The sequence below is a fragment of the Pangasianodon hypophthalmus genome, chromosome 20 (assembly GCF_027358585.1).
Source record: "Pangasianodon hypophthalmus isolate fPanHyp1 chromosome 20, fPanHyp1.pri, whole genome shotgun sequence".
Classification (NCBI taxonomy): domain Eukaryota; kingdom Metazoa; phylum Chordata; class Actinopteri; order Siluriformes; family Pangasiidae; genus Pangasianodon; species Pangasianodon hypophthalmus.
Genome location: NC_069729.1, coordinates 12,356,577 through 12,383,211, shown reverse-complemented (window position 1 = coordinate 12,383,211; position 26,635 = coordinate 12,356,577). Strand labels below are relative to the sequence as shown.

Here is a 26,635-nt window from a genome sequence, read left to right as displayed (position 1 = left end):
ATTCTCCATCCAATGTCACAATGACATTTTTCATAGTCCTACTGTACAACAATACTGTAATATGTATAAAAATAAATTGTATAATATGTTTGATCTAACATAACAGTGCAGGATTGACAATAAATCCAGTCTGAAACCCCCAAAACCTCCTGTATCAGACTCCAAAATCATAACTACTATTGTCAAATGTACTGTAATATTTACAAAACGATATCTATTTGGCTTGTAAAACATCAATATAATAATCAAATGAGATAATAATGTATGCAAAACTGCCGATCTCCAACCAGCAGACAAAAAAAAATCAATCTGCTGCAATAAGTCAAAAGTTGCCAAGTGGCAACCATGTACCAGCGTCACGAATGCTATTTTACCGTCCAATTAATTACAGTTTGCACTGTATGCTTTAACTTCAGACTCAGCACAACACAGTGAACGTTGTATATCACTCTAACACATGCTAACACTGTGTGTTTGTATATAAGTATACTACATGTCCTTATGCAGTGATAAGAGCCTGGGAGCCAAACAGGGGCTTGCTTCACTGCAAGAAACCAAGGATTGATTTGTTCTCTTCATAAATGCACTCTGATCATTATCTCTGTCTGAAGGGGACCCAGGGAAGCAATTTATCATCACTCACACACACATGCACACACATACACAGGCTATTAATCAGGAGAACATAGCTGCTATCTGAAATAAGACAGAAAAATATAACACGTATAAACTATTGGACTGTGTGATGGCTTTGCATTTATTTATTCCATCTGAGAATGGTAAATGAGATATAAATGATAATAGATACAGTGTAGTTTTAGGGTTCCCTCCTGCCAATCAGCAGTGTTTTACACTGATTTTTTTCTGATTTTCTGCAGTCTGATTCCATCCTCTGCAGTTTTCACTCAAATTCAGGCATGCTATTACTGTCAGACCAAACATGATTATCAAACACTCAGTAATTTACACGCTGACTCAATTCTATGTTAGGAAAAATGTGCTGGAAGCTGTAAAAGGAAATTCCCAGTGTCACTCTGTGTTTAGTTATGTCTTATCCTCAGTATTAACTGCTTCATGTCTGTAATCATGAGAGACGGCAGTTTTCCACCCTCCGAGCTCCTTTCCCTGCACGGTACTGTGAGTGACATCATCTCTGTGCACTCTGCTTCTTATGTCAATGTCGAGTTGTCACTCGAGTGGATTTGATGCACCACATTAGCTTCTATACACAGTAAACTAAAGACAAGCCGAGATTCACACCAAAGCCGTGGAAGAAAAAGGTTTCGGGACCGCTTTAGACCCACCACGCTCTAGCTCATTATATAGGACATTATAGAATTCCATTCAGTGCCTGATTAATCTCATCCAGCTGCCTCCAACTCACAGCCCGATGGGGCAATGGAACGCTATCTGGAGCTGCTAATAAGATAACCGCTGAGATCTGCACTCTCTCTTAGCACATTAGTGTTCACTCTTTCAGTTTCAAACTATTTTCATTATCTGGACCCGTAATTTGCTTTCCCCTCAGCCACCCAGGGGGATGCTGCAAATGGAAGCTGCAGTCAAGGGCAAGAACAGTTAGCACAGCCCCGTGCTTTGCATATGAAATAAATTTCTTGCTCACAAGTAACTGCGTGAGGAGTTTACGTTTGGTTTTTAGTGTTTGCTTCACCACTGTATGCAATTCTTACTCTGTTTTAATGAATCATATCTTAGGCACAGTTTAGATACAGGATACAAGGTTAAAGACGAGCAGCTTAAATTAATTTTCCATTTCAGTCTATATACAGTCACGCAATTTTACAACCGCCACACAGTGATCAGGCCGCAGGTTTAATCTTGTCCCATAAAGCAGACCCTATAGAGACTGATGGAGTTTCAGCAGAAGTAGGACTCTGGGTCTCAGCCTCAGATGGTGCACAGCAGATTTATGATGCACCACCAGTGCTGCTGTTTACCTTCCCTTCTGATTCCACACTGCAGCACTGCCCTTATCCATCACTCACACAGAGGCCGTGGGTCCTACTGAGACACCCCACTGACTGTCTGGTATAAGTGAGTACATCATGATGAGGAACAGGTAGTGAACTAATAGTGTGATTCAAATGTGTGATTTCAGGTCCTGATGTTTAAAAGGCTATTTTTAGGCTAAACCTTTATTGTTTTTATGACTCAACTTATAAATGCATCTTTTTTTCATACATTTTGTATGAAAAATGTATGAAATGATGTGTGTTGGGTCAGGGTCTGAGTAGCGGAGAAAACCAGCTAGCTAAAGTAGACTAATTAGTGTGACAAACACACACATACATACCACACATGCATACATACATACATTATATATATATATATATATATATATATATATATATATATATATATATATATATATATACACACACACACACACACACACAGTATACAGTATGTGACCATGAATTAATACAGTATATTGAGGCCATGGGTTTCTAGAAAACAATGCATACAGTTTCTGGAGGAAGTTAACAATTAATTTATTTTAAAAAGAGAAAAAGACTAAAAGAGTTATGGTTCCCAAGATCTATTTTGTGGCCACGAACTACTTATCTTGTGGCAACTATTGTATTTTAAAATGAGTGAGAGAAAGAGAGATCAATTGATTTAGACCACAGTGACCTACGCATGGAGATGATTACTACTACACTTTACTTCAACATTGGAATGATGCATTAAACCATACAGGAGTCACTTGCATTGCAACATGGATATACCATTACCCTTTGTCACCTTAAGAGAATTCTTAAAGTGAATAGACTTTTTGCCTGTTCCTGCCAAATAATGAACTGGAGGCCAAGAATGAACTTGTGGGCTCAAGTTACACAATCCATGACCATGAGAGACTTAGGATGTGACCTTGAAATATTAATTAGTGGCCTCAATACACATCTTGTGGCCTCAATATATTAATTTTGTAGCTGTGCCTTATTAGAAAATAACCACGAAGTCACCTCAGAGCACTGCACTGATAAACTCTATTTAACACTAGTCAGAACCACTGTGTTACTGAAAAAAAACCCTATTAATAATAACCCTATTAATCTCAAACATCTGTACTTGAACATGTGCCCTGAATGCAGCTTGTTGTTTTGACAAGAAGAAGTCATGATACATGCAAGGCAGCTCAGTATGTGAATCGCAAATATGGATTAAATTAAAATATAGATAATTATATTATCACAGAAGATTAATCTAAAGTGGATGTTGGTTTTACAAGGAGGTATACATTTTTACATTTTACAAGGAGGATTTCTTTGCATCTATACTCGAATAAAGCCCTGCTTTTAAACTATAGTGATATAAAGTTAAGGACATAAAGGACATAAAGACTGCTCCAGAAGCATTGAAAACAATATAGAGCAGTGTAAACAGAGTAATTACTAGATTCCATAGTAGGAAAATAGGATCAGGATAGGATAGGATCAGGATAAAGTTGGGTACATACATCCTGATTGGTCATGTCCCAGTATGGCCTCTCTCCGTAGGACATCACCTCCCACATGACGATGCCATAACTCCATACGTCACTGGCTGAGGTGAATTTCCTGTACTGGATGGCTTCTGGTGCAGTCCAGCGGATGGGGATTTTCCCACCCTGTCACACAGAATCAAAGTTTCAGAGAGAATAAAAGTACATACTCATTAGAAGTTCACTAAATGGGAAAAAAAATCACACTGTAAAAACATCATAAGACAGTAAAAAAGATTATCAGTGTGATATCAGTGTGAAATTTGCTTTTGAATTGTTTGTCGCACTGAGTGCAGGAATTTTGTCTATCGTAAAATGTGCATAAAAACGCACTTGACTAAGTGCTATATAGTACAGTATCATTAAGACTTCTCACCAGAGCACTTGTGTAGGTGGGGTCAGATGTGTCATCCTCCAGGAAGCGTGAGAGCCCGAAGTCTGACACCTTACACACCAGGTTGCTGTTAACCAGGATGTTCCGGGCTGCCAGGTCGCGGTGCACGTAATTCATATCAGCGAGGTACTTCATTCCCGAGGCAATACCACGCAACATGCCTACTAGCTGGATCACAGTGAACTGCCCATCGTTTTGCTGTAGGATATGAAAAAAAAAAAATCTAAATATCATGCAGGCTAGTTTGGATGGTTCCTAAGCAGTTAACACAACAGGGGCTTGGGAATGAGAGCAGATGATTTCAGGATTCGTCTGTACTGGTATAAGTTTCTCTGTGGGTTTTTTTTTTTAATTAGGTCTAGGCTTGGGGATGACTCTAAGAGACAGAAAGCGTTCTGGTGTGTGCTAAGTTGGATGAGAGAGCAGATGTTGCCTGTCCCATACTGAGCCCTGATAAATCCTTCAGCTGTTCTCCAAGACTGTCATAAAGTCCTGAAGAAGGAGCTCCTGCTGCTTTGACCCAGCTGTGGCTCCAGCTGCACCCATCTGCAGACCCACCACAGGAGCCACAGGAGATGAGAGCAGCAGGCTTTGTGTAGACAGACAGACACGGGTCAAGTGTGTAGACATGTCCGTCTTTTGTTGTGTGTTTGGTGGTTTGTGTATTACATTTGTTTTGGGGCACCATTTTTTATATGCCTCTTTTTACTGTTTTTTTAATAGCCAAACTGTTTCACAATTGGTGGTTACACGGATAACTCAAGATACGTACAATTTAAAATACATTTATTCTTTTTCAGATTATACTCTATTTGTAAGCGTAATGTAGATGTATGTGTAGAGGAATGTATAGAATGTAATACATTCCCCTACTCTTTGGGCCACATCTCAAATGTGGGAACTTTTTCTGATTTCCAGTGGTCTTTTTTGTCATTATTGTTGTGAAGTATCATTATGCTTTGGTTTTATAATGTCTCAGTTTCATTAATAATCTTACACAAACTTAAAAATCAGGGAGGTTACCATGTACTGGATGTGCACACCTTCGAACACTGTATGAGCATTTCAGAGCATGATGTAGTCACTATCGTTCCCCATCTTTAAATATTATTTGTGAGATAATTGTATATTTCCTGTCCTATTGGGTGACAGGAAATATGTAATTTGTCAGTCCAATGGCCTTTTCATGTTAAAAAAGCCATGTTTATTCATAATAGGAACCAGAATAACTAGAAGTCTGGCTTGTGAAGTTAATCACTATGTACCTAAAGAGTCAGGTGTTACATAAATTAAAGCTAATACTGCAATTATTATTGTTAGCATATGCTGCTAAGAAGTCCTCACAGGACATACTAAAACCCTCACACAAACCCTTCCTCCTCATTAAACAACCTGAACTCCTCCTCACGCCCCTGCCATCTCCTAATTTATCACCCTCATTCCAAACCTCCACAGCAATTAACTTCCATAAATTATTCATAAGTTTCAAATCCTTCACAAATACAAACCGCCACTCTAATCTCCCTGCACTGTTTGCATACAGTTTAATTAAAGGGACACTTAGCCCAAACTAATTTCGATCCACAACCGGAGCAAAGTACGTGTTCTGGTTTTCTTGATTATACGTTCATATGTTTATCACCAGTCATATCTGAACCATATATATATATATATATATATATATATATATATATATATATATATATATATATATATATGATATGATGACTTCTACATTATTGATTCAGTACAAAAACATTTTAGATTTCCAAACATTAGTTTTCCAGCACAAAATTAAATGTAGCAGAAAAATGTTTATATGTCAGTAAAGAAGGCAGCATATTACAACCATATTACATATTAAGAGATCACTTTCCAGACAAAAAACATAATGAAGGCTGCTGGGTTTTGCTGCAAAAATAAGAAGCAACTGTGAGTCAAAGTCTCCAGAAGAACTGTGGATGCTTCTGCAAGATGCTCAGTAACACTTACAGCTCATTTCCTTATAAAACTGCACACATTGTACCTGAGACTACAATTTTTTTTTTAAAAGCAAAAGATCATCACACCAAATATTGACTTTGTTTCATTTATTACTGTTTACTGCTTTTTATAGTTTTTTTAAAATGTAGAAACATTTAATTTCATTATTTTGAAGGCATCTTTGCTCTACAGCATTTCTTTGCATATGTATGTATGTATATATATATAAAGACTGAAAGCCTTTGCCACTCTTCTTGATGTGATGTGGCAGTTTGAGTGTTTCTGTTTCAGTATACACCTGCCTCACATGTACTATAATGCTTTCAGCAAATGCATCGTGTCACAATACTTGTTCTGAAAGGTATCAGTGTAATTGCACGAACAAAGCACACACACATCACTTACATTACTAGGTTCTTGAAAGTAAAAGGATGTTTTCTCTCAGAATAAATATATGCTGACACTAAACAGTAGGGTTCAGAAATCTTGAATCGATTTACTCGAGTCCAATCGAGGTGTATGTTAAGCTAGGGGTTGTATGACAATTTATTTTTACTAGTTTGACCAGTAATTCAAAAATAGTTGACTAGTCTTTTCACAGTTAAAGCTGTTTCAGGACATCACTATTTTAGGATTTATAAATGAGACTGGATAGTGTTGTGCAAACTGCAGCTCCAAATGTGCTCTTTCTCACAGTGTTGGTCACGATGGAATTCACTATGCCAAAGTACAAGGATCTCAGCTTATTAAAATGTTATATATCTCTAAACAACAACAAAACGAAATGTATAAGGAATTCTTTCAGGAGTGGGAAGGAGTGGGATTACAAAAACAGTCCCACTTTGTATGAAGTGATAGAGTGAAAATGTTTCATTAAACCTAAAGAAAAAAAAAAAAATTCCCAGTGGACGCTTAACAATGTGCAGTTGACTGTAGAATTGGCTTCCTCTTATCAGAAATATTTTCAGACTAACAAAGTATTTAGCCTGCTTGCTTTACTGTCTCGCTGTTTTTTCCAAACACCCAACTAGTCGACAACCCCACAGTGTAGACTACCAGATTATTACGATGCTTGTGATTGTAGCTGGTGTGAAAGACTAAAACATGACAATAGTTCTATATGCTATGCATTGCTGTCACATTTTCTGTAAATAATAAACAAGTTGACTTGTATGAGTAAAGAATGTATCTTGTCTGGGAAATGAAAAAGTAGGCGGTTGGAACCTACACAACTTCTCTTTCCAGCTGCATGTCTTCCCTCAGACAGTATGATGTCTTTCTTTCACAGACGAGATATCACAAGTGCTTTTACACATGTAGTAACAAAAGCTTACAGAACGATTCCAAAGTAAACTCAACAAAGCCCTGCAGCCTAAATTATACAAGCTACACTGCTCAGGAGAAAGGCCTTCTCACCCTAGTTTTACATTCATTACAAGGTAGGGGTGTAATGCAATGCCACTATCTGTATCTGTAAGAGGTTTATGGCTCCAAATATTTGTATCTTTATGATTTCTGGCTCTGACAGCTGTGCATGTTTCATGTTTCAGCATGAACTCAGAAGACTAGTGATTAGCAAGGCATGAGCCTGCACTTTTACATTTATTCATTAGGTTGATGTTTTTAACCATAGCAACCTCCAGTTGAGACAGAATGCAATCGAGCAGTTGAGGGTTAAAGGCCTTGCTCAAGGACATGAACTTAGAACCTTCTGAATAGCTCCACCTTATCCACTGAACCCACACTGCCTATAAACAGAATCAAGCTGATTCAAACAAATGCTTTGCAAATGTTGGACTGTTCCCTAGTTTATCTTGCCTCATTTATTCCTCATACTCTCTGTGGTGTCTAATTTCTGATCATTTTACTTCCTGACACCCCTTAAAGCTGTGTGTCAGGCCTAAAATAAGTTTCTACTCATGGAAGCTCAGAGGTAAAGCTATACTAATGAGAGAAATAAATCCACCATGTCCCCCAATTTACATAAATCAGTTTTCCACTAACTTCAAAAGCATTGAATTAGCATTGATGAAGGTTTCTCAACATTCAGCCTTTCCCCAGTGACTCAAATAAAAATGATGGCTGCCAGAGCTGGTCACTTGCTTCCTGAAAGCAGCCTCCTCTCATTTCCAACCCTGCTTCATTTCTCTGGGATTTGAACGATGACTGCTGTCAGCTAAACTTCAGGATGAGTTTGCGCAGAAAGAGAATTTAACTTTGAACCCATATACTTTGACTTCCTCTTTTAATGCGAATGATTTATGATTCAAATATTTTCCTCTGTGGAATCGATGTATATTAAGGATATATATACCACAGAGCTGCTGATTTTTCAAATATGATTGGTCAGAAGGTGATTCATTTCTATAAGAGCAGCTCTGAAAATACTGTAGGCTGTAATTCAAATCACTTACTTCTTCAGTTTCTCAGTAACATGACAAGCTGCAATTTCTGAGGCTGATGAGGGAATGACTGTTTATAACTGCTATAAAATAAGTGATAACAGGAACTTACTTGTCTCTTGGATGTTCCACAACATTAACTGTAACTGTGAAACGTATGGCGTGACGTTCTTTAAACTGTAATCACTGAATCATTTTGGTATAAGAAGAATAAAACACTTCTGTACATACTGTTCTTTGATAATAATAAACTTTCATTCAGTAACAGTAACTCTGCTTTGTGTTGAGCCAAATCATACCACTCTATTACTGATCATTTTTCTTATGTCATGTCATACCATGTCATGCTTTAGTTCTTACACTGTGTATACCGTACATGAAGCACAAAACATGATGAGTGTATTACAAGCAGTGTGACACCATGGCTAAAAGTGAGACGTTTGAAGAACGCTGGAGTACCTTTACATAAAGCAAACACAATCTCAAAGCAAATGTTAGTGGCAACCCTTGGATATAAAGACAGGACGGCTGTGGGCTTATTAGAACGCTCAAATCAATATGGAGAGCTACATGCGCACAGTGGGGAGGCCTGTTGAAAAGGGCCAATAACGTATTAAAGAGAGCCTCCTGCGGGGGATTACCTAATGTACACTGTGGTAAATAAAGAAGAGACATTTTATATATGTACATATTGATGTGCACACACACACATGCGCGCGCGCACACACACACACACACACACACGCACACACTAATGAGGGATTTTCATTCAGTTGCATGTCTGTTTCTAGCCACACTCATGTGTGCTTGTGCTTTAGTATATTCGCAAGGATTTAAAGGATTTTAATACAACATCTCTGCTGGATTTGTCCTTCTGTTTTTTTAACAGCTTGACAGATGATAGTCTCTTTGATTTAAAATACATTGTAAATCCCTATAAGCATACAGTAAACAAGTCTGTGTGTGTGTGTGTGTGTGTGTGTGTGTGCAGCTATGTGCCAAATGTTTCCATGACAAAAGAATTACTTTATAATTTGACTTTGTAGTGATATTTGGTTTGTCCCTAAGAATTTTTTTTCAGCTTTTATTCGAAAAACTATGAGGTGCTTAAAGGAGTGTTTTTTTAAAAAAAGTGTCTTGTAGTTTTTTGGTTTGTCCCTAAGAAATTTTTTTTCAGCTTTTATTCGAAAAACTATGAGATGCTTAAAGGAGTGTTTTTTTTAAAAAAAGTGTCTTTTTGTTTATGAACAAAAAGTGCATTAACATTATTTCCCACTGGAATCTTGGGTTATTTCTACCGGTCATTTTATAGAATATAAAATACAGCATGCAGTAATATGTGCACGTGCACTATGTAATAATTACTGACATGAGAGGTTCGGTCAGCTCAGAAAACCCAGCGATACTCTGATAACGATTATATCACTCCATTTCCCCATGTAGGACTTATCTGGTCCGAATAGGGCTTATGAGAAGTGGGAAATAATGTTAATGCACTTTTTGTTCATAAACAAAAAGACACTTTTTTTTAAAGACACTCCATTAAGTGCTCTTTTCTATCATCTCATGATGAAACTAAACCAAAACCACATATTGGGCGAGTTTTAAAAAAAGATTTTGATGTTTTAAAGGACATGTTGTTTGCAGTTAATAGAAGTAATCTGTTATCTATTATGTAAGGAGTAAACACAAAACATGTCAATGTTCTTTGAAGAAAAGAATATACAGTACATATTTATAATATATGATATATAAAGACTTTAAGATTTTTTTAATGTCTTGATGTCCAAAAGACATTGTATACAAGGACCCAAATAAGAATGCATTTTCTGTGTATATGAGACTTAACATTGTGAATGTCATTTACTCACCCTAAGGAAAGAGTCCAGTGAGCCGTTCTCCATAAACTCCGTGATGATCATCACAGGGCTGCTTTTGGTCACCACACCTTCCAGATGTATGACATTAGGGTGGTCAAATTGTCCCATGATGCTGGCCTCACTCAGAAAGTCCCGCCTCTGTTTCTCGGTGTATCCCGACTTCAGTGTCTTAATGGCGACAAACATCTCTCTCTTTCCTGGGAGCTTCAGGTTGCCACTGCACACCTCCCCAAACTCACCTAAAGAGGGACACGATCAGAGGTTGGTCTAATAGTAAGGAATCTCATGATTAAAACTAAATGAATTACTGTAATAGAAGAACTTCTCTATCATTATAGTACCTGCTCCGATGACCTGCTCGATCTTCACACATGAGATGTCGATCTCTTTGGCAAACTCTCTTACTGCTTCGTTGGGATCTTCATAGGTAAATGGGTCAATGTAGATCTTCATTCCTGGTGACACTTGGAAGAAAAACGACTGGTTATGATATATACAGCTCAGTAGGCTCACTTTAGCTTCATTGTGAAACAGTAACTGTGGAAACGCTGCATATGATGTTGGTATGACTGGAGCCGTTGGAGTGTGACAGGCTTTCAGGAGCTAAGATGTAAGACGTCATGGTTGAGGCCTTATAGGTCATTTCTCATTTGACATTTCAAAAAGCCTTTGAAGGCAAAGAAAGTCTTCAGAGCCTTCAAGCACCCCGATTTAATGACCATTGTGTGCTCATACACTTGAGAAAAGCTCCGGAGCCAGTGGAACGGGCAGACCAGAGAGCAAAAGGTAATACAGCCATTTTCCTCGGGTATGGGGACAAAATGAAAAACAGTGCCACAATGACAAATTTAAATAGGGATAGGATTTATTGTAGTACCCACAGGAATGGTAATAAAATGTACATTATCACTGTGGTAATGGTAAGAAAAAAAGACTGAACAAAGAAATAAATCTAAACTAGTCTCCAGTTCCATGCATAGATGTTATATTTTACTGTGCAGTGTTAAAGCAGGGTTTAAATTACGCCTACTTTACTCTTTCTGATGACTTTCTACTTCTCTTTAAACAGTAAAAAAGGTAGATTTTATTCATCACAAAAGCAAATGTAAAAACACTTCATATAAATAATAATGTATTCATAGTGCAGGTAGTACACATGTAATATGTAGTACAGAATGTTTTATGTAGCATCCATAATATCGTGTAATGCCTGAAATAAGCCTGCGTAAACACTCATAATTACTGAAGTATTAGTGGTTAAAGTTGTAAAGCATGAGCATATTACTTTATAATGTCAGCATACATAATGCTTTATAACATATGTTTATATCACTTTATTATTACCGGTCCTGCATTATAATCTGGTACAGATACAACACAAGAGCCTGTGTTATCGTGCATTATAACAATGGTGTGTAAAATGTTCTTATAAACATTATAACGTTTTATACCACAGCTCTGAATTCTCAATTCTGATTGGTCAGAAGGTGTTGGTTAGTTTTCTATAACAGCTGCTCTGACAGTAGTGCTGACTGCAAGGCAAATCACAGATTTATATTGCTTACCATAGTAACAACCTACACTAAGGAATCATAACAGTAACTAAATTTGGGGATGTTCCGCAACATTAAGTGTAACTATAAATGGCTAAAAAGTACAGTGTGTCATTTTATTTAATAAATAAATATTTGTTAGTGAGGGCAAATTGCTGTGATATAAGTGGAATAAAACACTGTTGCTGTTATTGGAAGATAATCGACTTTGGGCTGGTACGGCCCTCCTTTTCATGTCCTGATGCATCACACCACCTCATCCTTGATTATTTTCCTATAACGGCATGCCCTGTTGTGTATTATTCCTTACTAACCTGACATAATATTCTCAATTCACCAGTCGAAAATGACAGATGCAGTGTCTCATTTCCACTGTGTGTAATTTATTCTGTTAAAAAATGTACAAAAAAGTCTTTATAAAAATGCGCCAAGGTTTAACGATAAACACGTGTCATGAAGTGCAGATGACAGGTTTGTGTTTTATTAGATGTGATGCAGACAAACCAGAAGGATCGGGCAGTAATCATACACAGTATACAAAGTTCAGGTTTGGCAAATAGGCAAGAATTAAGACTGAACATGTAGAACACGTAGCTTGAGCAAACTAAGGCGAAAACTAGAGAGACAAGTGAGCTGTTAGAAAAGCTCAGTGGGACTTTTCAAAGAGTATTTTTAAGTCCAGGTTCATGGAGTGTGGGAAATTGCTAACAGGTGTGTGTGCTCAGATATCTGGTGATTTGGAACAGAAATAGGTGTGCTGTGGGTCTTGTGACTGGATGGTTGAGGATCTTGGGAATTGTAGTTCATTTGATTGTTTGTAGTTTTGAGGGCAGGCAGGGACGCTGATACGACTGATAACTTTCTTAGGACAAATATAGAAATATAGACGTGTATATTTTGTACTGTAGAGATGCCAACATTTCTAACAAGAAAATCCAGCAGGCAGCTCGAACAAAAACAGAATTTACACAAAAACCCAAGCATTTATCAGTAAACAAGGTTTTTTTTTTCAGATGTGTGCTAAGTGACAGAAAAAGCCAACAGAGGCAAAAGGTGAAATAGATACTTAACAATAAACAACTCTATTTTTTTTACCAACCAAAGACTGCACAATCCCACCCACTTGTTTTCTATTGGCTCACAATTCACAGGTCAAGTCAGTGCGAAGTGAAATAACTGCTCCCAGAAGCAAATATGTCTTTCATGTTCTGTGTCTTCTCTTTCAGTGAATTGGCTTTTCTGCTGGGAAAATGTTATTCACATTTTGACTGGTGCTTTAGCTGTAAAAGCAGAAAAGCAAGTTTTCAGGTTTTTTTTCCATATCCCCAAAGCAAGGGATCAAAAATCACAAAACTACCACTAAACCATACACGTTGGCACCTCTGTGTACTCTGTCATATACATATTGATTTACTAGTACACTTATAAAAAGGCAAATAATAATTTACAGGACATTATTAAATGATGGATGTGGACAGACGTTTGTCTCTGTGCAGCTCTCTATGTGTTTGCCAGAAACAGGAGGCAGACGAGAAGTGAATAAAATAGCAAAAAAATAGATCTGAACGTACATAAGGTCAGAATGTGTCATCCCAGTGTAATCACACAACCATGTTCATTTTTAGAACATCTCTAAAACCTGGCAGCGGTGAGGGTCTGAGAACTGAGCAGCTATCTGCTGAAGACGATTATAAAGGGTCACACTAGGAATGGGAATTGTGTAACCTCACCCATCAGTCTGAGTGGTACCGTAAATAGCTGAACAGATACTCCGAGTGAAAAAGAGGGAGGGAGGAAGATGGAGGGCACCTTCTGTCGATCCATGCTAATGGATGAATGTTGGCCTTGACTTTCCAGAGTTCACCAGTATACGCTCAGCCAGAAACGCCCTCCATAAATGTGTTGTTTACGGCAATCCCTGGCTATTGATTACATTGAGCAAATGCTTTCTCAATTCATAAGAAAGGGCAAAGCGAAAAATCAATGTGATAAGCAGTCTGATAAAGAGAGAGGGAGTGAGTGAGAGAGAGAGAGAGAGAGATTATCTATCTTAATTTAATGTGTCTTATTTTCTAATAAGCTATAATAAAATGTTTATTACCATAAATAGAAAGCAATGCAAGTAGAGAAAGGGCTGACCTCATACCCTCATTTCCTTATTACCTTTTTGTCTTTATTACCTCAGTTGGCTGTGTATGAGCTTGTCTCAGCTGAAAGAGCTTATCATTAAATTGTATGAAAAAATACAGATATAAATATTTAAAAGTGTATTAGTTTATAAAATATATAAATATTGTGCTCAGATGTTATATCCATATCCAAATATATATAAAGATGGTGCATAAAACATTATATCCATATAATTAAATTACAGAATAAATATTTCACAGGTAAGGATTGGGGTGGATGAAATGTTTTTTTTTCTCTCTGTCACTGTGATAAGGTGAAGACCACTATGGAAAAATTAGAGACACACAGCTTTAAGACAGCATTAATTATAGCAATGTGTACATATGAGGTCCTGAATGAGATGGTAGTTAGGGAATGGATGCAAATCCAAATAAAGTTGTGAATGTCTTTAAACAAAGTATATTCAGGTATGGAATAAATTTGCTGGTGGCTGTTTTGTGTCCAGGAAGTGTGTGAGACAGAGTGTGTTTAGAGGATTAGGGTAAAAACACTCACTGTGGCCGCTGGTGTAGTGCTGCAGCTTGTCTGTGTATTCTGAGTCTGCTCTCTCGAAGCCACGTCTGCTGGGACAAACACACAGAAATGCAGAGTGGTGGTCTCTCTCTCTCTCTCTCTCTCTCTCTCTCTCTCTCTCACACACACACACACACACACAGTATAGCAAACAACTACAGTGAGCTCCAGAATTATTGGCACCCTTCAAGAGAATGGGCAAAAATTATTATACCTTGATCGATTCCACCTTTCATCTGTCCTGTAATAAATATTATTCAAATGTAAAAGTAGTTAAAAATGAAATTATTTGTATCCCTAAAATTGTTGAGAACAAATGCAAATAAGGTTTCTCCAAATACTAGGGTGCCAATAATTGAAAAACCAGTGCTAAGCAGGAAAAAATTGTACTTAAGACAACTTTTTATGTTTTCTTATTGTATTAGTATGTATTTATGCTCAAAATATAACTCACTGTATGTGTTATTCATTTCATATATTCATTTTGGCTTATTTAAAATAAAGAATAGGAATAATTCCTGAGGTGATATGTAGGGAGTAAAACAAAGAAAAGCTACACAGTGAACTGGACAGCTTCTGTGGTGTTATATCGACTCTCTTTACAAACTGTGGTACTTTGTTTAAGTCCATTAAAGAAGATATATAAAAACTACCCTCTGGGTCTGTGCTTGGGCTTGGGAGCTGGTTTAATTAACAGGAGAGATACATATGTTAAGGGACAGAGTTAAAGGTGAGCACCATTAACGTACCGGTTACACACAATGATGATGACCACCAGAGCGATGAGGAAGACTAGCCCGGCAGCTGCTGAACCAATGATGAGAGGCAGTTTCTCCTGTATGCTGGTGTTGTATTCCTCTGCAGACACACACACACACACAAAACACCCACATTACACCTACAAACCAAAACTGATGCACGCTGCAGTGGTATAAACTCCACAGGGACTGTGTAGAGACCAGAGTGCCAGATATCACTCTTCCACCACACAAGGAGCCTGAGCTGGTGCCTAATATCGAACCTCAAAAAAGCTAGTACTCAGAAGCAAAATTGACGACATCCGGGGCTTGGGGACGGCATCAACTCAAGTAATTTCCATGATCATAACTGAAATAAGACATCGTAATTATAGGGGGTTTGAAAAATTAGCTAAATTAATTATTGCCATCATGCATCAGTGGCACTAGGAGGACTTGGCAACAATTTTCATTGGCAAATGTGAAAACAAACCAAAACAAAACAGAAACTTCTAACGCTAACAAACCTTTTTTTAGAGAAGCTTTACACCACACACAAGGCAGAAAGGTGCCACTGTTGTGCACAGAAGCGAGGCCCTTGAGCAAGGATTTGTTTTAACACCTCCACACAAACACCTAAATCTGATCAACCCTGCAGCAATAAAGAATCCACAAAGACGCTGTAGATCCACACAGGTGAGAGCGGCAGCGTTTCCAGTCTTGCCCTCAAAACCCTGAACTGCTTCTGGGGTGTACACGCATGGTGCAGGATGCCTGGAGGGCAGAGCTCACCTAGCATATGGTTGAGCGATAGAGAGATTGAGTTGAGCTGTGTGTGCTCAGTGTGGGACAGACGGCTGGGGACACAGCGAGGGTGTGGAACTTTCCCTTTCTCTCTCTCCCTCTCTCTTTCTCTGGCTACCCTAATTAAAGCCTATCCAAGCACCACACAGACACAACAGCCTTGCTAAACCACCCGCTGATTCCCTCTTGAAACCCTACAGAGGCAGGGAGGCAGCCAACGCGCGGGCGGCTGGCGTTAGATGCTTGGCACAGCTGAATCTGACTGGGGAGACAGCTTCCGATTCTCATGGGCTTGTTATGAGTAAACAAAACTCAACATTGCCAGTTTGATGAACTGAACCACATACTGTGTGTTCAAAATGCTAATGCTAGCAGGCGGATGATGTGTACCACATATGGAATCTAATACATACACTAAGGGTGTAACGCAATGCCACTATCTATAGCTGTAACTGTTTAGTGCTCCAAATATCCTTAGCTGTAGCTGTATTTGGATTTAAACTGGAAGTAGGCATGGACTTTTTTGAATTAAAAATGAACTCTGCCAATATGCCCCCAGAAACACTGAAGAGAGAAAAAAAAAAAAAAAACATAGGTAGAAATGCCAACACTGTCGACATTGTCTGTGAATTCTGATTCGGATAGCTCCTCAACCTCAGCTACATCACTGGAGTTTCATAGATGTGTGTGGGCCTGTTTGTTAATCCACAGTTATTATTTTTGTTTGTACCTGATAACTAATTTATTGGTTCTATTTCCCAAAGCATATATTAAAAAATAGTAGGCTGATTTAATCCACTGCTATCCTGACCAGGCAGTTACTAAGGATGAATAAATGAACACTGTGAATACATCACGCAAGTCTATTTGTCCCATGAGGTTCACATCTGACTGCTTGCAAGTAAGTAAAGTCTCTAACCAAATGCCATGTGAACCTTTCTGGCAAGCTTTAAAAAAAAAAAAAAGAAAAAGAAACCCCTGAAATAAACAAAGTAAAAAAAAAAAACATTTTTTATTTGTATCCATTTAGAACACATTACCTGGTCATTCCAAATAATATACTCATATTCGATTACATCCCTAATGTACACCAAACTATAGGATTTAGTTCTGTCAGAAATGTGCGCTGATATATGAATGGGGTTAATTGTGTCATGAAAATAATAAAACCACATTAATGCAGCAATGAGCTTCTTGGCCTGAGACAGGGATGACATATATTGTTATGATTAAAGACATTAAAATGTCTGATACAGGCTGCAATCTCCTCTCACTTGCTTTAAATTGAAGAAATCGAACTGAATGTGTGTATTCTGTTAAAGATGCAGTTTGTAATTTTTAAAAGAGGGTTTCTACACCTATAAAATTATAACATTTTAAAGTTACCTTGGAAAAACTATGATTTGCAACATTGCTGTGTGATGGATCTCACTAGTTTCTGCATGTCAGGCTTCTGTTGACATTTTTTCATCCTGGATATTAGCCTTAAGCCTGCCTTCAGCTGGACCAGAGCTACACAGCTCTGCTCAATTTCTTCAAATATGAACTGGTAAATATTTTGACAAGTTACAATTACAAATAATGTAGAAATAAAATTATTCTTGAAACTATTTGATCAAAGTAATGTATTTCACACTCGTGAAAAATAGTGCTGTCAATCATGCTTAATAATAACCAACATGTGATCTTCAGTGGCGTCCATGATTTATTTTGTACTGAAATTCTGGGTTGACTTTTTTTTAAGTTTCATGGACATGGTCTGTTTTCACTTTGGTTAATGGTTTCCTACATTACCCATAATGCCTGCTGAGCTGCTGATAGTGGTGCAGTGGGATTTAGCCCATGATTTATCTCTACCTAAAGCGAGTGATGCAGCGGGGCTTTAGTCTGTTAGCTTATCCAGCTCTCTCACCTCCTCATCTGTACACTCTGCTCAAACAGATCAGCTTGCAAAGCTTCAAATTTCATGCTAATACTGCTGGCGACACCAAAATGACTGTCAGCTCTAATCAACACACAGCCACTAACTTCTTACATAGCAAATATTTCAATATAAACATATAAGCATATGCATTTCTGATGGAATTTTCCTTCAAGTGTTTAAACAAATGACTACAGCAACAAATCAGTAAGTTAGGTGGCATGTTAGTATATTGAATGTTTATAAAGTAGTCAGGTTATGTTTGTATGCTAGTCAGATTAGTTAATAAAGGATGATTGGGTGCCTAAAATAACCTGGAAACTTCATAATCTAGCAAATTCATGATCCACCACATATCACTCTGTGAGCTGTAGCATGCTGCTTACCCTCTGTCATGGTCTGGAAGTACATCTTGCCACTGTAGCGTCCGAATCCGGCCACGGTACGCGCTCGCACTTGGAACACGTAAATTCCCCCAGGCTTGAGGCCACGGATGATGGCCGTGTTGGTCTGACTCCTCACAATGGATGAGTTATGCTCAGTCTGATCCTGCAAGTTAAGGGACGGATGAAAAAAGGTGGAAAGAAAAGATGAGGAACCAAGCGTGAAAAACGTTCCCACTGGTGAATATAAATATAATGCAAAAACCCCCAGTGGCCATGGTGTTTCTTTTAAATGTAATATCAGGCATCATAGTGGAGCCGGGGAACTGTCACAGCTACATATTGCTGCCTAGCGGGACTGGCTAAGTGATAAATTGATAACTGATGGCATTTTTATCTGTGTGTCTATGAGAGAGACTGTGTGTGCCTATATGTATGTGAGATGCTAGGCTGCAGTGTGCCTGTGTTCTCGTTGATAAACTTGGCTGCTCCTGTCAACTCTATCTCTCGCTTCTCTGATGGGAGCTTTGCAGCAGTCTGACAAAGGCTGTTTTGACAGCAAAGACGGAGATAGGAATTATGCCGAGGACAGAGCTGGAAAGAGAAGGCAGAGCTCAGGAGACTCCCTGTCTGTGTGTGTGTGTGTGTGTGTGTGTGTGAGACAGAGAGAGAGAGAAGGAAAAAAGAGACACTGGAGTCTGCCAAGCCATTTGAATCAGTCTGTATGTGTGTGTGTGTGTGGTACATGATGTACATGTGTGCTTAAAACCTAATAACTCATCTGTGGTGCTCTCAATTAATTTATATGTCTCGTTGAATCATTAAATATAATTATTAAATGCACATCATTAAATTACATAGAGGCATGTAACTAGTCAAGGCTAACATTTTCCACAAGCCGTAGCATTATTGTTAGCCAAAATTCCGTCTGAAGGAGTGATCTTGGAAAAATCTAGTTTATCATATTTGTAAAATGTGCTGATCTGCTGTATAAAACATTTAATTCAAGGTTGGATTTTACTCTGTGGACTAAAATCCTGCCTGAATTTCTGTAGCTGTGTGTTTATCAGAGTAATGCATAACGACAGCCTATTTATGAAATCCTGTGTGTTTTCTGCGAGTTTACACAGAGGAATTTGTTTCAGAAAATACTGTTTTTATTCGGTCAACACTCCATTGTTTTAACCACAAATCCCTGCACGTAACCTCAGCAGCTTTAACTAGTGCCTCCTCAGTGATTTCCTGTCCTAGTGAATAACTGTGATAACAATCAGCTTGAATGGATCAGTAGTTAAATAACAATGTGCCAGCAGCCTCAAATATACAACTGCTTGAAAATCCTGCCCTCAAAAGACAGACTGCTCATGCAAAGCAGCGTAGCACTCTGCCTCAGTGATTTTGCTATAATTTCACCATGCTTATACATATATGAATAAGCACAGGAGATATAATGCATGCATATGCTGTTAATGTTAATATTGTGTGTAGAAAAAGGAGGCATTAGCTGTGTGGCTGTTTCTGGGGATGAAACTCAGGCTCTGATTTACTCAGATGCTAAATAAAGTTGGCTAAATTGTGTGTGGAATGTGATAAATTGCACAGGCAGTTACTGGGTGTGGTGTGGGTAATTTACAAAGAATGACTGTGTGAATTAAGTCATCTGAAACCTGACAGAGACAAATATTTAAATCTGGGTTTTGCAGGTCCTAATGGTTCTTAATTACTAGAAAACTAAAACTGGCAAAACTTGCCGTAAGTATAAAACGATTGCAAAATAAATGTGCAGACATGAGTGTGTGATTTGTTAATAAGGTATATGTAATATATGTACATTATAATATATATATCTTATGAAGGGAACAGGAAATAATTATATGAAACCTGATTTATTTATAAATCCTGAATATATAAATGAAAATCTGAATAAATAGTTATAACTCTGAATATATAAATGTAAATCTGAATATATAGTTATAACTCTGAATATATACATGTAGATCGTGAATATATAGTTATATATTTGAATATATAAATGTAAATCATGAATATATAAATGCAAGTCTGAATATACATTGTCTACATCTCAATATAAATATATCTTTATGAACAAGCATGCCAGTAGACAGATGTTACTGAATTTATTTTATGAAAATGGTAGGCCTATACATCCTGTATACATTTATCACTGCAAATATTGTATTATTACACAATTATTTTACAACACTTATCTAAACCAAAGGAAGTATGTTCCTTTACTTTACAAAAGGCTGGCCGTAGTGCCAAAGGGTCCTCACAGTCCGTTAACAGTGTTAATGCTATATGGCTTTTCTGCAGAATTCAGCATGACTGAGGGGGAAAGTGTCAACAATCTGTTGATGAATAATGATTTTCTTGAGACAAAAACAAAAACTGATTATACCAAGCATGTTTATTGGTTTAGTCAACAATGGAAAAATTAAGAGCTTTTCTATCAATATGCCTGATAAAAGGTATGAATATATAATCAGGGTTTATAACTATATATCCAGGATTTACATTGTATATGTGTACAATTTGTATATTTACATTGTATCTTGATTTATAAATATATATTCAGATTTCAAATACTTATTTCCTGTTTGGCCCTTCATGTTATTTTATATATATGTATATATAAAGAACAGCTTCTTTTGAGCTTTTCAGATACTTTAGGAAACTTTTTTTAATATTAATATTATATAATTATTTTATAATAATATAATATAATTAATATTAATTTTTTTAATATTAATATTAATTTAATATTAAGTCATAATTTCATACTAATTGTTTTGAAATACTGAGACATCAGTTTGAGAAAGTTTAATAGAGTAATAGTTTTATTTTGTTTTCAAATAAAAGAAAGATGCTTCCACAAATTTAATACCTGCCCTTCTGTTGTATTAATTTACACATGCAATCACAGTTCCAGAAGTGACTTTCAGGTTTAATTAATGACATTGTGGGTGCTAAATTAATCCATTAGCATTGACCCACTAATTTGCAACTTTAGGCAGAAATGCCACAAACTGCATATTTTTGTGAGGGATAATCAAATTTTCAGTGTAAATAGTTTGACTTTATTCAGGTCCAGTACCTTCTCATAGTACTGCAGCTCGTAGTCCAGAATGACTCCGTTGGGTTGATCCGGTTGCGACCAGGACAGAGTAATGCTGTCCACGGTACGGCTAACCTGGTGCATTATAGAAACTGTGGAGGGAGCTGAAAAAAAAAAAAACGAGTAAGAGAGACAGAGAGAAAGAGAGACACGGAAACAGAGATTAAAACCAGCACGCACATGATGAATGTTCACAATCAAATTATAGTTATGCTACACAAACAGTTTAAAAAGCTAGTCATAACTGCACGTACACAATGGAAATAGCGTGACAAAGTCCATCCAGATCCAGTCCTGGAGGATGATGAAAAGGACTTCATGACTAAGCTTGTACACTCTTAGGATACAGCACAGCACCGAACTACATAAACAGAGCAGGGGAATTTCCAGTCATGTTTTTGTCTCTGTGTCTCTCACATCGTCCACAGGTCTACTCTTCCCTGTGCTCTGGTGTGAGCAAGTAGTCATGCCAGAAACGGCTTCCCTCACCGCATCGTCCTCCAGGGGAAGCTGGACTCATTTTGCAAACCAAACCCATTTTCTAACAAGCAACAAGTATGTTGTACAGCGGAAGACGGTGGCTGCTTAGACACCAAAAGAAAGGGCCTTGCGCCGAGGTAAATGATTGGGCTGTTCCTCACAGCCATTAAACCCGGCACAGCAGGTCAGACAGAAATGGCTGGGCAACAGCACGACACAGTAGGAGCTGTGTGGGCTTTGGAGGACTCTGGATTTATGGCCCAGGCCCCCGGACTGCACACATGGCCATCACTAGGGCCATAAAGAGAAAGGCATCTCCTCTGGCACGTGTGCTTCCATGGAAAATCCTCAGACTAGAAAAGCCTGTCACCGCTATCACTGCACTACATCTGATGTGCTAAAGTGCTAAATGGCTTTAGATACATATTAGTTTCCATCTTCAGTCAGGGTTTGTACAGAGTTTGTAGCTCTTTTGTTTGATTTTTTTTTATAACGGGGATAGCATTTTTTTTAATAACAGAGAATAGCATTTAATCTTAATATATGTGAATTTGTTACGCCAATGTGCACTAGCTGTCAGTTTGTAATCTCCAATATTTTTACGCAGTGTTATAATACTTTAGTGGCTTATTTGAAACAAATTATATATGTCAAATGTTGGTTTCTGCTTTTGCTACAGAGCTGAAATAGCTCTTTGTATTTCTGACCTTCGCTTTTATTTTATAGCCAATTCCTTTTTAACTGGTAGCTGATGCATAATGGTGTAATATTAGTGAGCAGGTAATTATCTGATATTCATAGAAGGTCACCTGCCTGTTACTACCAGCGATATGATTTCTCTATAGTGCTAAGATCAGATTAAAGAAGATACCATCACAGCCAAATAAAGCTGGCTCAATATGCACAAGAAAAATTTAACTGTTGTGAAATTAGGACACTTTGAAATGCATTTATTTTCTAAATAAATGTTATTTACTCCAGTTATAATAGGAAAATAAGCATGTTCAAAATTAAGCATATTTAAAATCTTCAAAACTTTAGAAGTCAAACATTAAGATTTTCAGGCATCTCTACAAGCCTTTCTGGTGTACCCTGGAAAACGGTACCATACACAATTGTGTATTCACAATTCTACACAACTAAAGGTCTATTTCAGCTTGTTATCCTATTTGCCAAACTCATTTGCCATTTAGATGGTCCCTCGAGGACTAGCGGTTAGGCTTCGGTGCTCTCACCACTACGGCACGGATTTGATTCCCGGCCAGGGAGCCAACTCCAGCCACTGGGGTTGCACAAGACAGCGCAGTCCCAGTGTCGGTCCCAAGCCTGGATAAAAATGGGGAGGGTTGTGTCAGTAAGGGCATCCGGTGTAAAAACTGTGCCAAATCAAATATGCGGATCAATGAACCACTGTGGCGACCCCTAACGGGAGCAGCCGAAGGGAAAAAATTGCCATTTAGATGACCCAAATCAACAATTTCTACTGGACATATAATAAATGGCTTCCTTAAACTCCATTTTCCAGATCCATACACAAATACATCAACCTACCGAGCAGATCTAAATACCAGGTGACTGCAGCTATTTCCTCTGTCTAAACTGCATCAACAAATTTGTTTGCTTTCATAAAACTGAGTTTAATAGGGCCAAGAAGTCAAGCTGCACAACAATGAGCTACCACGGGTGTCCAATTACATATGAATCTATATTTTTAAAGGCTGACACATGCTCTTTTTGCACTGCAGTCGCATTGGGCCTGGCCTCTGGACTGCTGTCGCTAGTAATCTAATCCACAGTAATGCAAACAAAGCCAGGACATGTGCTCACACTGATGGACACATGCCAGTATGAAAGAACAAGGGAGAAGGATAGCTGCGGTTTTCCTGTGACTGAAAGATTTCCTCCTGACAGTGAAATGACACACCAACTACAAGGGTTTGTCATTTCAAGAAGCCAGATTCCAAGTCAGAGGGCATCAGAGTTCAGGCAAAAGCAAAGCACCACTGTTTTGACGAAAGTGTCAAATGAAGGCATTGACACCTAATGCACAAACCAGTAGCAAGAAATAAAGATGATTATTATAACCTGTACACAACTGCTCTCCATGATACAGAGCATGATTTATTTCTGAGCCTGGGGTTTTGCTTTTTTTAATTCTGAGTAAGAGTGTTCAAAACCACTGGAATGATCATCCCACAGTACACACAGATTTCATACAGATGAAGTCGTAAGAAAAGGTGTGAACAATAACTTCACCCTTAACCTTCATGAAGCTTAACCTCCATACTTTTCACATGAATTCAATTATGTGAATTATGGTATCTTCAGTCTAAGACTTCAGGATCTTAAAAGCAATCTGCAATCTGATTGGCTCTCTGTGTATACATACTTCTGCACTTCCACTTTTTTAAGATTGTGACAAAATTAGCATTTCGGAGCAAGGTATAGTCACTGGATTGAAGATACGTTCACAAAAACCTGCTTTTAAAAGTTGTTCTAGAGATAGTCTTGAGCAAACAATATAATCTTGTGTTTTTACAGACAGGCTGCAGGAAAAGTTCTAGTTGGTAATCTGCTATGTCAGTAAAATGGCCTCTTTATTTTGAATGTATACAGTATCTGACCAGGTTTAATGATGAACAGTTCCAGACTCTAGCGAAAGCTAGAGATGCCAATTTGGCTTGTGAGACATGAACATGTTGGCTTCTGAAAGGATTCCATTAAAGTAAGAAAATGTGTGACATAAAGCCAATAAAGGATAAAAAAAAATTGACCAGTGTAATGCAGAAAATATGGACATGGTCCTATAATTTACAGCCTAGTGCACCTTGGTTCTGTATAGGTCTGTGTGGTATAAAAGAGCAGTGGATTAATATTAAAGCTTTTCACCAAAAGCATCCAAGGGGCAAAGTCCATAATCAATAAATAATATACATTTTATATTGCTACTTCCACCTATATAAGCCTATTTTGTTTAATGAAGCATGCCCTTGTAATCATACAGAAGCCATTTCCAGGACATGGATCTATCTAAATTGAGTAAATAAATTCCCTTCTCTACTATTATTCTGCTCTGGCCAGTTGCTCAATGTGCTCATTTAAGGGACTTCTACCTTTCCCTGAAAAAAAAAAACAACAAAAAAAACCAAAACCTTGTCAGACATTTATACTGGTCTTAGTCCACATGGGTACTTTATAGCAGGTTGGAAAAGGAGGCACAGGAAGTAAACGACTCCACTATTAAAACACAGCTGCTATTGTATGTGCTTTCATTGCCTGTTAAAGGCATTGCTACTTCAAGGAAATTCCTTTCCATTTGCCCCATGGCGAGGGCACTTTAAAAGTCAACAAATCTAACAGACTCACTTTTTGCTAATGCTAAGAGTTTATGAAGTGCTATGGAGAGATAAGGAAGAGAGAAACGGTGAAGAAAGCAGCATTGGAAGTCTAAAAATATAAAAGTTTGTACAGGCATGTGGATCTCATTTGAAAGCAGGTTGTGGTATGAACAGCGATAGGGAGATTTTAGAGAGACTGTAGCTGTAAGTAGCTCCATCAGGTCAGCATTCATAAATTCTCCTCTTTCCTTCCACAGTAAAGTCTTCCCTAAGGCAAATTTCCCAGTGTGCCAAGGCAGATGTCATTCCTTCACTGTGTGGCCACTCCTGCATTTCAGAGATTCCCATCCAAACAGAGTCTGAGCTGGGCAGGAGTGCTGCTGCATTTGCATGCGCTCTCAACATGGAAGATTTAAAAAAAAAAAAAAAAAAAAAAAAGAAAAAGTCTGTCTGGCAGGCATCCCTGTTTCCCATCTGCAATGGATTGTGGGTTTTATGTCTCCGCGGAGTTTCCAGTGCTATAAAACAGTGCAGCGCGATTTCAGTTAATCAAGCTTTTAACCATCTGCATTGGAAAAGACTGAAGTATTAATGGACTCGTATACTCCCTATAAGCTAATTCAAAAATTGGCACTTCAGAGGCTTAAGAAGCTTGCAGACACTTATAGGGAGTTTGCATCTTATTTAATGCCCTCTGCATGGCTCTGCTACTCTGTGACGTCTGGCAGGAAGGAAATCTGTATTTGCCGCTAGCTGAATACATTTGGAGGTGAATTTAAGCTGAACATTGTTCATTTGTTTGTTCTTTTTTTCATGAATTCATTGTTACCTTTAATAATCATTTAATCTTTGCTTCCTCCACCGAGAGATACAACAGTTTGGACCACATGCTTGACGGCCCAGGAAATCCCTTCACATTGCCAAAATTGGACATTTTCTACTATACGTTGTTGTGAAAACTACAGATACATGAACTGAAATGTTGCCCTTATGCACATATCTCAGTCACAAGTAACATTATAGCGTGAAAAGGGAGATTTCAACCACACTGACATCCAGTAGGTTTTCCCAGACCACCACACACATAGTATCACCAGGATATGAGGGCAAAGGGGGATGTTAGCTGTGAATTGTGGAAGAGGAAGTGTCTTAGGAGTGCACCTTATGTAGGTCACAAGTGCTCCTGTCAGATAATCAAAGCTCTCCAGCACAGCTCTCGAATTGTGCTCGTAATCTACACAAGCCAAACAAGGTAAGACGCGCAGAGTAAGACTGGGCTGCAGAAGGATCTTGAGAGAGAGAGAGAGAGAGAGAGAGAGAGAGAGAGAGAGCGCATTAATCTCTAAAAGATAAAAGAAAATAGGCCATATGGATTTAATTTGCGTCAGGCACTAAGATGGAGGAACTACAACAACT

At 38.0% G+C, this 26,635-nt stretch overlaps 1 protein-coding gene across 2 annotated transcripts in view; it reads right to left on the bottom strand.

The window, feature by feature from the left end:
- The window catches only part of ephb2b (eph receptor B2b), a 147,786-nt gene that overhangs the window by 12,676 nt on the left and 108,475 nt on the right, over nt 1-26,635 (bottom strand). Inside the window, exons 6-13 of one of the 2 annotated variants that reach the window (XM_034314296.2) lie at nt 21,381-21,505; nt 18,269-18,431; nt 15,170-15,278; nt 14,403-14,467; nt 10,506-10,619; nt 10,156-10,403; nt 3,882-4,097; nt 3,482-3,631 (exon numbers count right to left, since the gene is read on the bottom strand). In XM_034314296.2, the coding sequence (XP_034170187.1) occupies nt 3,482-3,631; nt 3,882-4,097; nt 10,156-10,403; nt 10,506-10,619; nt 14,403-14,467; nt 15,170-15,278; nt 18,269-18,431; nt 21,381-21,505 (1,190 nt within the window). Of the gene's footprint in view, nt 1-3,481; nt 3,632-3,881; nt 4,098-10,155; nt 10,404-10,505; nt 10,629-14,402; nt 14,468-15,169; nt 15,279-18,268; nt 18,432-21,380; nt 21,506-26,635 lie in introns of both variants that reach the window. The other variant, XM_026932640.3, reaches the window with a different exon arrangement.